The 16,183-nt window shown below is 41.3% G+C and overlaps 1 protein-coding gene across 3 annotated transcripts in view; it reads left to right on the forward strand.

Annotated features, from left to right (window-relative positions):
- The window catches only part of ASAH2 (N-acylsphingosine amidohydrolase 2), a 70,071-nt gene extending 55,852 nt beyond the window's left edge, over positions 1 to 14,219 (forward strand). For 2 of the 3 annotated variants that reach the window (XM_047702950.1, XM_047702951.1), the window contains exons 18-21: positions 774 to 920; positions 6,103 to 6,163; positions 9,697 to 9,785; positions 11,618 to 14,219. In XM_047702950.1, the coding sequence (XP_047558906.1) occupies positions 774 to 920; positions 6,103 to 6,163; positions 9,697 to 9,764 (276 nt within the window). In that variant the 3' untranslated portion in view covers positions 9,765 to 9,785; positions 11,618 to 14,219. Of the gene's footprint in view, positions 1 to 773; positions 921 to 6,102; positions 6,164 to 9,692; positions 9,786 to 11,617 lie in introns of all 3 variants that reach the window. The other variant, XM_047702952.1, reaches the window with a different exon arrangement.
- The last annotated feature ends 1,964 nt before the right edge of the window (positions 14,220 to 16,183 follow it).

Consider the following 16,183-nt stretch of genomic DNA (forward strand, 5'->3'; position numbering starts at 1 on the left):
CACAGCCAGTGTTATGGTTCTCTCTCTAAGATTAGCTATGAGATCTCAAAAAAGAATACTGAGTATCTCCCAGCTTACGTTCCCATTTGTGGAAAGGGAAGGCCAGCAAATCGATGTTATGGCTGTTGAGAAGATTAAATTATTAAAAGTAAGGATCAGTGTCCATTATGAAGGATTCCCTAAAATTTGAGATTAATGTTGTAATGACACCATTAAAGATGACAAATTTTGTGGAAAACATAGATTAAACCAGTCAGGGCATACTCAGATCTTAACTTTTAAGTTAAAAGTATATTTATTATATGTATTTTTAATTAGCACAGAGAAGGATCTAGGGGGAAATAAAGCTTGGTGTTGACTCTGGGTAAGAGTCAGCACATTTAAAAAATTAAAAGAATAATCACGATGTCATGGTACGAAGGCTTACCATGTGATTAGGCTCCTATCCAGAGTCATGTAGTTAAAAAATGACTGTCCCAGAATCTAAACTTGTATAGTAATTACACTCCAATCTCAGGACTGCATGGTCTGGGGGAGTGAAAGTGTTGTCTATGACCTGAACTTTCCTCTAGTGACAAAAGTTTGAATTGTGGACATCTAGACTCACATTTAGCAAAGTTGCCCCACATTTGTTAAAGCTGTTCTCTCTTAGAGAGGCGCTGTGTGTGTGTGCATATTTCCTTTAATGAAGGCATTTCTGGGAGGTGGGGGCCTGGGGAAAGGGGCTTTGACTCTACATTGTGTGGTCCTTAAGCAAATGCTCTCTGTTCTAGGATACAGTAGCCAACCTGAGCAGAGGTCCAGAGCCTCCATTTTTCAAACATCTGATAGCATCCTTAATTCCTAATATCGCGGATAGAACACCAATAGGCAAAAATTTTGGGGATGTTCTGCAGCCCACGCAACCTACATACAGAGTGGTAAGACTCCCCAAGAGATCTTGCAATCTTCCAGAAGCCTGTGTCTGAGGATGAGAAAAAGACACTGTCTAATGTCAACCCCTGCTTCTAATCATGCTGTAGACAATGATAAGTTGCTGTTAGCAATGATAAATCCTAACAATTTGATAATGGTTGTTCTTGACACTGCAGAGCTCTGCAGATGTGGAAATGGGGAAATATTTATTTTCCAGGTGGTGATGATGTAAAATCAAATTTCTAAAATCCAAGTGCTTCTTTTTGTCTCAAATTTTTGGTCGTGGAACCATTTACTAGAGCTCAGAAAGTTCTCTTAGATCAAGGACAAGAAAAGCACGTAGCAATGAGGCAGGACTTGAACTACTACAATTTTATGTTGACCTTGTGTCCTTCCACTTTGCTAAATCACTTATTAGTCCCACGAGATTTGGGGGTGTGTGTGGATTCCTTAGAAATTCCTACGTACACTATCATGTCGTCTGTGTATAAAAGCAAGCTTACTTGCTCCTTTGTGGATTACTTTTCTGGAGGCTTTTAATTTCTGTTTCCTTAATGCACTGGAGTCTACAGTACAGTGTAGAAGACGTGTTGTGAGACTGGGCATCCTTCTCTTGTTTCTAATCAGGAGGAAGAGGACTCAGTTGTTAAGTATGATGTTTCCTTTAGGATTTTTATAAATGACTTTAATCAATCAAGTTGAGAAAGTTCCCTTGTATGCCAAGTTTTTTTTTGTTGTTTGTTTGTTTGTTTGTTTTTAATGAAGTATGGGTGTTGGATTTGTTCCAAATGCTTTCATGTCTGCTCCGGTGATCATGTAGGATTTTGTCTTTTATTCTATTAAGGTAGTGTATTGTATTAGTTGATTTTCAGATACTAAATAAATACCCTTCCTTAATGGTATAGAATCTTTTTTTATCTGTTGTTGAATTGGGTTTGTTAATATTTTGCTGAAGTTTTATACTCATGCCCACGAGGGACATTTGCAGTCTTCTTTTCGCGTGTTCTCTTTGCTGCCCCTGGTGTCAGGATAACATTCGGATCAAAGAATGAGTTAGCAAGTGTTTCCTCCTGTGTTTTCTGGAGGTTCATGGAAAATATTGGTGTTATTTCTTTAAATATTCAGTCATATTTATCAGCAAAGCCACATGGACCTATGCTTGTCTTTCTGGCAAAATTTTTATTTACTGCTCCAATTTCTTTACTTATCATAAGCCTATTCAGACTTTCTGTTTTTGTTTTGTTTTGTTTTTTCTTTTTTCTTTTCTTGAGTCATTATGTATCCCTCCTGGCATTTAGTTTGTCTTGAGGAATCTGCATCTTCCTAAAAATTTGCATCTTCCTAGGAAGTTGCTTGTTTTATGTTAGTTGTCTAATTTGTTTGGATAAAGTTCACAATATGTTCTTACAATCCTTTTCATTTCTATAGGGTCAACAACAATGACCCTTCTTTCTTCATGATTTTGACAGTTTGTGTCTCCAGAGAGCTGGCTTTTAGCTTCCTTGATTTTATCTATCATTTTTCCTGTTTCAATTGCAATGATTTTGCTCTGGTGTTTTATATTCTTTCTTCTGACTGCCTAGATTTTATTTTCCTCTTCTCATTCTTAAAATGGAAGCTTAGGTTCTTCTTACGTGTTAGTGTACCTTTTTTATTCTTCTGTTTTTTTGGTTTTGTTTTGTTTTGTTTTGTTTTCTATATATATTTTTTATTATTTTCCTAGTAGTTGTTTTAGGGAATTGAAAAGGAAAAAGAATTCTGAATTTCCTTTCCGCACTCCCTCCTTTCAGTACTTCTGGCAGCAGTGGTATATGTGGACATTTCCCCCACACCAAGCAGTTCTCCAATTCTCTGCAGATGTCATCTTGGTGTCCTGTAATTCAGTTCAATTCTGACACTATCTACTTGGCGTTGGCATTTACTTCACAGGTTAAGGGCTCGGTCCCACAAGACTGTATCCTTCCACTCCCACCGCCTCACACAATTCAGATGCCAGTGATGAATCCAAGTTGTCACCTCTGCTCCTGACTGATTGGCTACAAATTGGAGATTCCCAGGAGTCCGACCTTGGGCTAAATAACTTGCTGGAACAGGCTGACAGAACTCAGGAAAACAGTTTACTTACTAGGTTATCGATTTATTATACATGGCTTACAACTCAGGAACAGCCTGTTTGTTGGAGGAGAGGCAGATATGGGGAAAGGGAAGGCCAAGTTTCCATGAGGTCTCCGGGAAAGCCACCCTCCCCAAATCTTCATGCATTCACCCATCCAGAAGCTCTCTGAACCCCAGACTTTAGGGACTTTCATGCAGACTTCATTATATAGGCACGATTGATCAACTCATTGGCTATTGATGATTAACTCAACCCTCAGTCTCTTTTCCCTCCCTGGAGATCAGGGGGTTAGACTTGATAATTCCAACCCTCTAATCACAAGGTTGATTTCCCTGACAACTAGCCTCCATCCCAATGTTACCCAGAAACCCTCAGCCACTGGTCATTTCATTACATACAAAAAGACACACCACTTCTGGAATTCTAAGAGTTTTAGAAGCTATGTACCAGGAGATGGGGACAGAGACTATCTATCTAGTCTGTCTATATATATATATGAATATATATGTATTTTATCACAGGTCTACAATATACATCTTAACTAATTGTACCCTACTTCAATATAATACTAACAATTCCAAAAAATATAAAAAGATTGTTCCAATATATCTATTTTCCTTTCCCATCCTTTGTGATATTGTTGTCACATATGTTGAATCTATATATACATACAATACTACAGTGTTATAACTAATTGTCTTATACAATCTCGTACCTTCTGAAGAGATTAAGAGAAGATATGGAAAAGCATAGTCATAGAATATTTTAAACAGCCCACATATTTACCATTCTGAGGATCTTTATTGTTCCTTAGGAATTTGAACTACTATTACCATCTAGCATCATTTCCTTTCAGCATGAAGAACTTCCCTTAGTTCTTTTTGGAGGACAGCTCTGCTAAGAACAAATTCCCTCGGGCTTTATTCAGCTGCAATAGCTTTATTCTCCCTTTATCTTTGTAGGATAGTTTTGCTCCCTCTTCGTGGAGAAACTTTTTCTTTTAACACTTTGGATATGTTCTCTTGTTGCCACTGTTCTTCACTGTCTAATGAGAAGTCAATTGCTGATTTTATTGGAGTTTCCCTGTATGTAATGCATCATTTTTCTCTTGCTGCTTTCAAGATTCTCTATTTGCCTCTGCCTGCCCCCAGTTTGCTACAATGTATCTGAATGAGAAGCACTCTTTGATTATCCTACTTGGGATTTGTTGAGTTCCTTGGGTCAGCAGGTAATATTTATCAAGTTGGAAAGTTTCATCTGTTATTTCTTCCAAATTTTTTGTTTGTTTTTTTGTTTGTTTGTTTCTCTCTGCCGTCAAATTCTGGGACTTGTGGTTTGTGAACGTTGGTATACTTGATGTCCTGTTTATTTCTGAGGTCCTAGCAATTTTTCTTCATGTTTTTCTGTCAATTCTTCAGACCAATAATTGATTTTATTTTTATTTTTTTAATTGTGTTATGTTAATCACCATATACTACATTGTTAGTTTTTGATGTAGTGTTCCATGATTCATTGTCTGTGTATAACACCCAGTGCTCCTTCCAATCTGTGCCCTCCTTAATACCCATCATCAGGCTAATAATTTATATTGATAAATTCTTGTTCACTTATCCTTTCTTCTGTCATCTCATATTTGCTATTAAGTTCTTCTAGTGAATTTCTCATGTCAGTTGTGACTTTCAGCTCTAGAATCCAATCCATTTTTAACAAGTCTCTTCTCTGAGGTTCTTTATATGTAAAGTAATTATCATCAGACTTTAATTTTTTTCTTTAAACGTGATTTATAATGTTCTTAGAACACCTTTACAACAGCTGCTTTGAAGTCTTTGTCTGTTAACTACAACATCCGAGGACACAGAAGGGCAGTTTTGACTGGGCTTTTTTCCCTTAGTATGAGTGACCTTTTCATGTATGCAAATCCCATCATTTTGTTGCTGTTGAATACTGGATATGTTTTGGTACATTGTACCAATTCTGGATCCTAGCCCCCCCCCCCCACCCCCAGAGTTGTCGTTTTTGTTCGTTTGCGCCCTGAAAACTAGACTGGACCAAGTCAGTCAAGTCTATCTCTCTTGCAATGTGTGGCTACTGGGTCTTCTCTGTTTCTTTTGTTGTTCTTGATTTTACATTTAAGTCTGGCTCTCAAGGTGTTGTCCCTATGGTTAAATAACTTAATGTCCAGCCCAATATTGACCAGAGTGTGTGCTTAGATGCTTCAGGGAGTAAGGATTTCAGTCTCTGCTGATAGGTTCTTTTCCTGGGTTCAGGTGGTCCTCTTCTCTGCACGCAGAGTTGAGGGGAACCTTCTGCAGATCTCCAGAGTGTTCCCTCTGTATGTAGCTCTCCTCTCTCTGGTATGCTCTTCTCTCTATGACTTTGCCTTGTGAATATGAGACTCTTTGGCCTTCACGGACTCCCACATCTATTCCTTACCTTCGATCAGCTTCCTGGTTTTGCTTAAGCTCTGCCTCCTCACGCTGTACGTGCACTCTGAGGGCATTAGGCTGGGGCCATGGCAGGGCCGCTTTTGTCTGTTTTTTGTCGCCCCAGGATCACTGTTTTCATCGTTTGGTTGCTTTCATTGCTCTGCTGTCTGTAGAGCCATGGTTTAATATGTATTTGCCCAGCTCGTTTGTTGTTTCAGGTGGGGAGGTAGGTACACATCCTGTCATTCCACTTTGTACTTCACACGAGCCAGCATCAGTGTAAGTGTAAGTCATTCAGGGAAAGTGTCGACTGCTTTGATTTGAGTCAGTCCACTTCCTGTAGGTGTGTCAGAGGGAAGTGTGAGACAACATCAAAGGCTGAAAAAGCTATTTTTAATGCATTGTCTTCATCTCTGAATGTACTAAAAGCGAATTCGTTGGTGAAAAATTCTTGAGTAATTTCTCAGCCCAAAATTCCCATGCCCATGGTTGCAAGGTGTGTTCTCTAATATTCTCCGAAGATAACTCATTTGATTAAGTAGGTAGAATCTGCACGGGTGCCCAGCATCTTGAACATTTCATAAATCATGGCCCAAATATGAGCATGATGAAGAACAAACTCATAAGATAAGTTTTTATCTTCAGGGAGAAGTTGCTGAAGTTACCTTCGTAGGCGCCAACCCGAAGAACTCAGCAGGAAAACCAGGTAAGCATCAATGATTCTTTTGACAGATTTAAATCCACTTTTAGTTGTCATTTGAATAGCCTTATGGAGATTAATGACATAATGATAAAATGCTCCAATTTGCTTTTCATCGTATTTTTAGGTGTGGGGGAAATTTTCCGTAGGACGAGTACTATGGAATTCAGTCTGGGGGGAAAAAAGCACAGGAAACATTTAATAGGGTCTGCCAGAATCACATATTGCACGAGGTATCAAGAGTTACACTGTCCCTGGAGAAGATAGAAATTTGAACACAATCTCATTTATGTATTCCAATTTAGAAACTCTACTAAATTGGGTAAAATAAGCAAAGGGCCAAGAATAAAATGTATCCTTGGTTCCTTCCACCCCAATTCTGCCTCCCCTCTTACTCCAGCATGGTAGCCTCCGGTCCCACCTCCAGAGTGATCATGGGCGCCTGCGGGGGTTACTCCACGGCTTGGGGCCCTGGCCCTGGAGCTTTATCTCGCATCTTGCCCTTTCCTGACCCTTGACTGTGGCACTGAAGGGCTATTTATTTATCTTGAAAAAAAATGACACAAGAAATACATGTTTGATGTAAAAACAGACCATGTAGAAGAGCTTTTTTTTTTTTTTTTTTTAAAGATTTAATTTATTTATTTGACAGACAGAGATCACAAGTAGGCAGAGAGGCAGGCGGGGGCGGGGTGAAGCAGGCTCTCCACTGAGCAGGGAGCCTGATGCCGGGCTCCATCCCAGGACCCTGAAATCATGACCTGAGCTGAAGGCAGAGGCTTTAACCCACTGAGCCATCCAGGTGCCCCTAGAAGAGCTTTAAAATAGAATGTGAAAGTGCCTCTCTTTCCATAAACCTTTTCAGAGGTAATAACTGTTCATAGTTTGTTATGTATCAATTCACACTTCACTGTTTTAATCATATATAAAGTATACATAGGTAATGTAGCTATCAATAAATGAATCAATTTTGCTCCTCTGTAGCTCCTTTACAATGTTCTTATAACTGGGGTCCCTGGGTGGGCTCGGTCATGTAAGCATCCGACTCTTGATTTTGGCTCTGGTCATGATCTCAGGGTCATGGGCTGGAGCTCAGTGTCAGGCTCCCTGCTGAGCAAGGAGTCTGCGTAAGAGTCTCTTCCCACCCCCTCTGCCCCTCCCCCCACTCTCTCTCGAAAAAGAAAAAAAGAATGTTCTTATAAGTCCACAAGATAACTAGGCATATTCTGTTTGTGAAAACTCAGACAAGAAAGAGATATGTAGATGAGAAAGAAAGTATACAGAAGTGATTTCAAGGTCAGATTTTTTAGTGTGGCAGAGGCTGTTTTTTCTGTATCCATGAGCCATTCTTCCCGGGGACCACTGTTACTTAGAACCCCAACCACCCTTCTCCCAAACGAGCCTTCCATTCTGTCATTGAAATATCCTTATGCTCTGCTAACAATTGTGGCAATATGACATCGTCAAATATGTCACTGGGGAAAAATGTTCTCCTGCTTGGAAATTCAACATGCACCTATGGAAATAATTCTCTAGGCAGTCAAACTGTGCTATAATATTTGCATGTTTATAGCATTGTTTCCTGAAGATCTCAAAGCATTATGGCAAAACTGCAGGATTAGCTATCCTTTGATACCCTTAGGCTGGAGAAATGCCATCATCGTATTGCCTTGGAGAAGCGGGAGAACAAAATGCTAAAGCACTATACAAGAATAGGCATTGGCTGCTAAGAAATGCTCTGGGACTCGGCATACAACAATTTTTCTTCCCTTTTATGTTAGTGATCCTCACCACTATTCATCAAAGTTTACTCTTTGTAGCCACCAGGTGAAACGCTTTACATACATTATGTTAATCTCATTTAATCCTCCCTACTATACTCCTACTACTTACATTTTATTGTCCCCACTTTACAGATGAGGAAGTGAGGCCAGAAAGATTAAGTAACTAGGATTAACTAATGTGTTTCGGGTAGAGATTAGGGTTGGGAGGGGGGAAAGGATAGCCACATAGTTCACATATGCAGTGGTCTAGACTCATTCTGTGGTCTACACTCTACACCTGTCCATGAGGTTTCACCCAATCTCCTACTCATCCACAGCCTCTCCAATGTCCCTCTGCCCTAAATGGCCAGAAACCCTTCTCTTCACAAGTCACCATCAATCATGAAAACGTTATTGACTATAACCTATCAGTTGAGTAATTTGAGTTTTAAATAATCCCACGGCCCAGGTATAAGTAATGGAAAGTATAAAACTTTTCATTCAGCAAAGTTTTAGACCTGTAAGTGACAGATATAAGGGCTTTAATGGGTAAAGGGAATCAGACACAAGTCCTGCCCTTAAGGGCCCACAATCTAAAGATTTTTGAGGAAAATTGGAGATTTATGGCCTCTGTATCTTTTAATTGTTATATTATTCAAATCTGTGATTTACTTGACCAGAATTCTTGGTCTGAACTGAATTATTACAGCTATTTTCCAATGGGAAAAATATAACCTGCTTTTGACGTGCTTTCTAGCAATCCATTATGACAAAGTATAGGGATTGCTTTTAGCAGCCGAGGACAGGGAAGATGTAGCATTCTTTTCAGTTCTTTTACTCAGGAGGTATATTTACTCATAATTCATTTACCCAGAGAAGGAGAGATGAAGAAACTCTTCCATTTTCCTTCCCAGTCTTGAGGTAACTAGAGAAAGTCTGGGAATATACATCAATAAACATGTCTTGAGAAGGTTTGACTTATGCCTTTCTTAAAATGTCAAGTTCTTTCTATCTCTTCTCCACCCCCATTGGCAAAATTTGCTATCAACTCTACCATAAGATCACCCAGTTTTCTAAGGACGTTAGGAGAAGGAAAGCAAAGTGAAGGGGGAAAATCAGAGAGGGAGATGACCATGAGAGAGTGTGGACTCCAGAATCAAACTGAGGTTTGTGGGGGGGAGAATGGAGGGATGGTTGAGCCTGGTGATGGGTATTAAGGATGGCATGTAGTGCACAGAACACTGGGTGTTATATGTAAACAGTGAATCATGGAACACTACATTCAAAAACTAATGACGTGCTGGTATAGGGACTAAGATAGCACAATTAAAAAAACAAAATTTAAAAAAGTCATGGTGTGGGGGTGCCTAGGTGGCTCAGTGGGGTTAAGCCGCTGCCTTCGGCTCAGGTCCTGATCTCAGGGTCCTGGGATCCGAGTCCCGCATCGGGCTCTCTGCTCAGCAGGGGGCCTGCTTCCCTCTCTCTCTCTCCCTCTGCCTGCCTCTCCGTCTACTTGTGATCTCTCTCTGTCAAAATACATAAATAAAATCTAAAAAAAAGAAAAAAAGTCATGGTTGTTGTAATAGCCTGGATAAACGCACATTTGAAGACATTACCTGGAATGTAAGAGAAACACCTAAGAATGTGGATGGAATTCTACTACATTTTCACACATGATATTGGCAGGTGTGCCTGCACGCCACAAGGGACATATTTGCAGACAAGTTCCTTCCATGACCGTGCAGGGTCTCACCAGTTAAACTAATTGTATTTCAGACCCATCAGACCTTCCTCACTGTCGAGAAGTACGAGGCCACCTCAGCATCATGGTGGACAGTGCATAACGATGCCTCCTGGGAGACTCGGTGAGCATGTCTGTTGGATATTTTGTCTTTCAAGCCTTGACAACAGCTGGTTAGTAATGCAGGGAAGACAAATGGGAAGCCCACCTCCATGCATGATATTATGATATCAAATCCCAAGGATCCTTCTGGCCATATTTAGTTGATTTATTAGACTTCATTTGGATTCTGTTTTTCTGCAAAATATGGTGGTGTGTGCTTCTGGCAGATTAGGTGCTAATGAGGTTATGGCCTCCATCTTTGTAAACATCTGTTAGTTCGGTTTCCTTCCGCAGCCGCAGACATTGCCCCTGCAGACTGCCGAGGCTTCCTACACACTGGCCGAAAGGCGCTGGGGGTGGGCTGTGGCTTCACAGAGCCTGATGCTCCTTCTGGGACAATCACCAGTCTACACGCAAAGTGTGTCCTCTGTATACACCTGCCCAAGGATCCTTCATTTGAGCCAAAGGCATATTTTGGAGATTTGCAAACTGTTGTCCGAAATAAGAGACATTTCTTCTCCCAATTGTCTACATTTCACACTGCACAAGTGGTCAGAGGTTTGGGGAATTTGTGTTGAATTCCGATCACCTTCAGCTAAGTGACGGGTTGCATGTTGGTTTCCTTCCCACGGTTAACCGGAAATCCAGGTTTGACCACACGGTCGCCCCTTTGATAATCACCCATAAATATGGCAGATATTTTCTTCTGATCTTTAGGACTCTAGGGCATAGGTCATTTTTAAACTAATAATAAATACATATTTATGGTTAAAAGAGGACCATACAGTTAATAAAAAATGATTTGGTTTTTTGAAAAGCCCCAAATCAGAATAGCAGTGAAACCTGAGGACACAGATAGGCTTCCGTCCTGTTCACCAGCAGCAGTATCATTGCGCCTGTCGTGAGAGCACTGGGCCCATCCCTGAAAAACACAGAAGGTTGAGAACACCGTCTCTGCCCAGAGCACTCACTCGGCACACACTGGGGACCTCAGTCAGTTAGCCGGTTGTATCTCACTAGCAGGGTTATCTGAGCTCCGTGTTGTGGTCTGCATGGACCCATAGGAGCTGACTCCATCTGTTTCTGTAAACCCAGCCACTGTGCCACACCTCACCACGCTCTGATCCTACCAGAGGGTTCTGTTCCTCTACCGTACCCCATGCTTTCCCGCTGAAGCCACTTTGCCTCTCGGTTCCTTCTGCCTGGAATGTCTTTCCTCCGGGCACTGTGCATTCAGTTTAAATAACATCTCCATAGAGATACCTCTGCCTTACTTGCTTCATTACTTACTTGCTTACTACCCACTTGCTTCATTGCCTAGCACTTTTAAGATCATTTGTCGATTTCTGGTTTATTGCCTTTTCTTCCCCTGCCTGGCCCCAGGGAGAAGACGCTCCGTGGAACTTGGGCCATGCCTCTTGCTCACTACTGTATTCTCAGACCTAGAATAGTCTGGCATAGGCAGTCATTAATATACACTTTTAACAAATGAATCTAGATGGGAGTTTTCAGTGTCAGTTGACACAGGATGACAAGGGCAAACAGAATGTTCTATCAGTTCTCACACAAGAGATGTCCTATATTCTGAGTATCAGGCGAGGGAGGCTCCTTGGGATGGACAGTGTTTGGGTAGTTAGAAAAGTAGAACAAGTGGAACTATTTCTACAAATGAATATTTCCTAAAAGGTCCCTTCTAGAAAGTCAGTATTTGTCCCTGTTTTGTTCTTTGCTATACTCCCAATACCCGGGCTAGTGCCTTGGTTAGGCTAAGTACTCCCCGAGTGTTCATTCATTTTTCAAATCACACATTTTTAAGAGTAAACCTCTGTTGGCTTGTTTGTTTTCTACCAACAGTTTCTATTGGCACAAGGGGCTGCTGGGTCACAGCAATGTCACGATACAATGGCACATTCCAGACACCACCCAGCCTGGAATCTACAGAATAAGATACTTTGGACACAGTCGGAAGCAGGAATTTCTCAAGCCGACGGTCATCCTTCCATTTGAAAGTGCTTCCTCTACCTTTCAAGTAGTAACTGCTTGATGAACAGTTGAGAGGTCATTGAAACAGCAGCTACACTCGCTGATTTATAAAAATGATTTCACATGAATGTACACTGTGATGATGACTTCGATAATTGTCCCTATTGGGGGACAGGTAGTTAACGGCGAGTAGGACCGAGGTGGGTGTGTGCGGGGGTCCCGTTCATTTTGCTCTAGGAGCTTTGCATGCCTGATGGTCTAACCCTAATGCATGAGTTCCCTTACGTCTGTTTGAAGAAACACATCCCCTCAGTAGAAAGCCTCTGAAAAGTGAGGGAGAGTGCTTGCAGATGCGTGAACAATAGTACAACTATTTATGTACAGAATTGTTGACTGTTAGTGCTGGGGAAGATTAAGAGATTGTGGACTTTGATTCTTTCTTTTGCAGATGGGAGCAATGAAGTTTCGTGGATTTAAGATTATCAAAGTGTCCAGGACCTCCCCCCGCCCCCTGCCCCCATCACGCTTAAAAATATATAATACTGACCATCAATGTATATGCCCAATTAGTGAAAATTAGTGCGGAAATGAGCATGCCACCTCTTCTATCTTGAGCATAGCCTCTCAAAGACATTATCCTGGAGTCAGTGTGCCTGATCCGGGACTCGTAATGCTGGTAAATTCCTTCTGGCATTGCCTTCTGAGGCCAATCACGAGAAAGTCAGACCTGTAATATTTTGTTCAGATCTTGTGTTTCCCTCACTGCCCTTATCCCTTCGAGTTGTGTCTCCTATTCCCAAGACTGGTTCTAAGGGATTTTGACTGTTTTCACTAATCACATTCACCCCCAAAACACAAGATTTGCCATTAGTGGAGATATTTAAAACAAAAGTGTTACTGGATTGGAAGGGGGTCCTTAAAAGGCAAAAGCTCTAAATTCATTTATCTGTTCTTTTATCACACACTTACTCAGGGACCTGTTCAATCACAGGATATTTACTAAGACCTACATACCCAGTACTGTACTAGTGCCCGGCCTTGACAATTATTCTGATCATACTTGGGATGAATGTGTAAGTGTCAAAAGGGGACTGTTTCATGGGAATGTTTAGTATATAAAATTCAATACACTCATTCAGTATAAAAATTCTGGAAGACATTTAAAAAGCCATAATCTCCAAGTGCTAGTTTATATATAATCTGGGTTGGATGCTCTAATTTAAGGGGAAAGAGGCTCCAGACAATTTGGAAAAAGCTATTTTCATAGTATTTGGGGGCATTATGAAATACCCAGCCCAGTGTCTGGAAGAATGAGATATGACAATCTGATATTGATTGCCCAGAAGTACCGATTCTGTTTAAATTATCCAAGTTAATGAGACGCTGGCTCCCAGGCTACCAAGTAATTTCCAAAAACCAAGTCATGCTTTTGTATGTATGTAAAAGCTTTAGAATTTTAGGGGGAAAAATCACCGTCTATTTCAAAAACAAACTTTAGGGCTTGAAAATAGTCCTGATACTAAGAACCATAATCCTGGTGTTCACTGATATATGACCGACACGTTGTATCGCATTGGAATGGACCTGGGACACTCTGATGGGCCAGGGTTCTGGTTCTGTGGGGCTCCCTGCTGGAGAATTAGCTAATCGGGATTCCAAAGAATAGTGGTCATTTCCCCTAAGCACACACGGTGTTTAGTATAAACAGTTCAGAGGCTTTGAGAAGCAGGGAATTCTGAAAGTAGTTGACCTTAGACAGATAATGACATTAGAACGGATGATAAGATTTTAAAAGCATGTCTCATGATTCAGAAGAGCTTTTGAATTATTTCTCACTACCTCAATGCCTCCCACTGACGCTCCCCATGGGTCTGTGATTGCCTGTTGATGACTTGCAACGGTGCCGAGCCAGACACGGCACTGCTTTGGTGCTGAACCTTCCGCACCCATCCTCCGTCCACCAGGACCCCTGGCCCCAAACAACCCACAGAAACATGTTTGCTCACTCGCTGCCGTCTCTTCCAAGCCATGCAGTCCTAGCTCTGCGGTTTGTGTAGGAAAATAAGACCAGATCCGCATGATCATAAACCATAGCTATTCACACCTGCACTACGCAACACCACAAAGAGTCAGATCCGATCTGTGAATATATAGAAACCTACATCCCAGCTGTTTTGTGGCTGGGAGCGGCTCTTTGGAGCCAAACCATGTGGCAAAACCTCCTGAAACTGCTGGGGAACATGGGAAAAAAGGAGTATTGTTGGTGGAGAAGGTGTCTGCGGAAGGTGGTTTGTGTCTCATGTCAATGTATCTGTGTTCTGTTGCTGTAATCTGTCCTCTCTGGTTTGAAGGAGGCTGTGACTTTCCTCAGAAAGTACTGAATGATGTCTCTATACTTTTCAATGAGTATTGTGTCAAATTGCTAATATGCAATATCATATTTAATAATAAATAGTAAGTACAATGGGGAAAATATGTTCTGTTGAGAACTGGTGCGGACAAATGGACACTGTTTTTTCTAAGAGATGGAGTGAATGGGGCTGGATTCCACGTAGGTCAAGTCGGAAAGCGATATGAATGGCGTCTGTAAGTAACCACCCAGACATAAGGGGTCCCCTTCATTGGTTCCTTCCTGCCCTCCAAAGATTTATTGTTGGAAAAATACATATGGTTTTCGAACATTTTTTCTTTTTACCACCAGACAACTGAGAGCTTCCTAGGCAGGTAGTTGTCCGTAAAATCATTTCATTAGCCAATTCCAAATAAAGATGCCAAGAATGAATAGGCAAGTATCCTTCTCCGATCTACCCTCTCACGCTTCTCCTCCAATGTAGACAAACATACTGTCCTTCTCTAATAGGAGCACATGGTTTTCATCTTTATCCAAAAGATTTCATCATTAGATGATCCTTTCCTGTCTTTAGTTCTTCAAATAAAGATTTTGGCTCCTGGCTGTCCCAATCCCACCTGCCTGTTTATAACTGGTTTTTGGAATACTGTGTCTTATATGATGTCACAGAGGAAAGTTTGCATATTCCTTAGTGATATAGTTAGAATGTGTTCATCTGTAAGTTATAAAACATTCCTGATCAACAGGGGTCCAAATAGTAAAGACATAGACAATCAGATGTAGCAGTAATTCTTAAGGTGACAGAGCCAGCTTTCCCACAACCATTCTATGATGTCACTGGCTTTTTTCCCCCTTAACATACTAACTTTCATTCTCAGGCTTGTCGCCTCCATCTAAAGAGAGCTCCCTCCTGTCTTACAGCAGCAAGAAGGAAGAGGAGAGTTCCCAGAATCCATGTTTGGAAGGTGAAAAATATTTAGTAGAATTCTCCTTACATTTCCTTGTTTACAGTTGAGTCACATGTTTCAGGGGAGCCTGAGAAAGAGAATATTTGGCATTTTCTGCCTCTGGACAGGGAGGCAGGTTCTGATCAGCAGGGAGAAAGAGACAGGGCAAGTAGCTGCTGTGTAAGAGGGTCAGTGCACTCTGTGAGCCACACTCCCAGTTACCATGACAAGCAAGCGACACTAGTCACAGAGCCAGCTTCACAGCTCTTCGACCTAATCGGCACTCCTTTTCCCTTAGCAAATCTGTTTCAGGAAAGAACACACTTTGGAACCTTGATGGCGACAGGACGCGCGCTCTACACAGCAAAATCCCAATGTTCATTCAGCAGATTTACACGGAGCCCCTGAATCCTTGGTGGGCATTGTGCTAGCCGCTAAGGATACGGTAATGGTCAAGACAGCAAGCTCTTGCCATCAAGGAACTTCGAGTCTTAGGCAGAAGATGCAGACAGGTAGATAGGCAACTCCATACAGAGTGACCTGGACTGCTGCTGTTGAATCTGTGGGAGATGGTGTTGGTGATATTGCAGGAGGCGACCTGAGGAAAATAACATCTAAGCTAAGACCCAGAAGATATTAGCTAGAAGGAAGGTAGTGTGTGTGTGTGTGTGTGTGTGTGTGTGTGTGTGTGTGTGTGTTTCCATGCATGGTTGCAGGATGACTACACTTTCCAGGTAAGGGGAATATGAAATAGTTTATCAAGGCTGTAGTTACAGTGCAAGGGAGGAATGGTTAGAGATGTAACCCTGAACTTCACCTTCAATAAAAGCAATTTGGAGTTACATTTGTATTAGCATTTCCCCCTTAAGACCCTTCACTTATAGTATGAATGCACTTGAATGTATTTTCCCTTTGCTAAACTAGTAAGATTCAACTTTTAGAACTCAGGAAACTGATTTTTGGTTCCCAGTCTCCAGTGACATTGGGTATCACCTTTCTGTCTTCATAGGCTAGAACTATTTCTTGGAATTGAATTTATTAAGACTTCTTTTGCTCTGTCCATCTCATGTTTCCAAATCTTGATTTTGTTTTGCTTTTTTATGCCTACTAAATGGGTGAGTGTAGCCAATAAAGACCACT

The sequence above is a fragment of the Lutra lutra genome, chromosome 14 (genome assembly GCF_902655055.1).
Source record: "Lutra lutra chromosome 14, mLutLut1.2, whole genome shotgun sequence".
NCBI classification, from domain to species: Eukaryota; Metazoa; Chordata; class Mammalia; order Carnivora; family Mustelidae; genus Lutra; species Lutra lutra.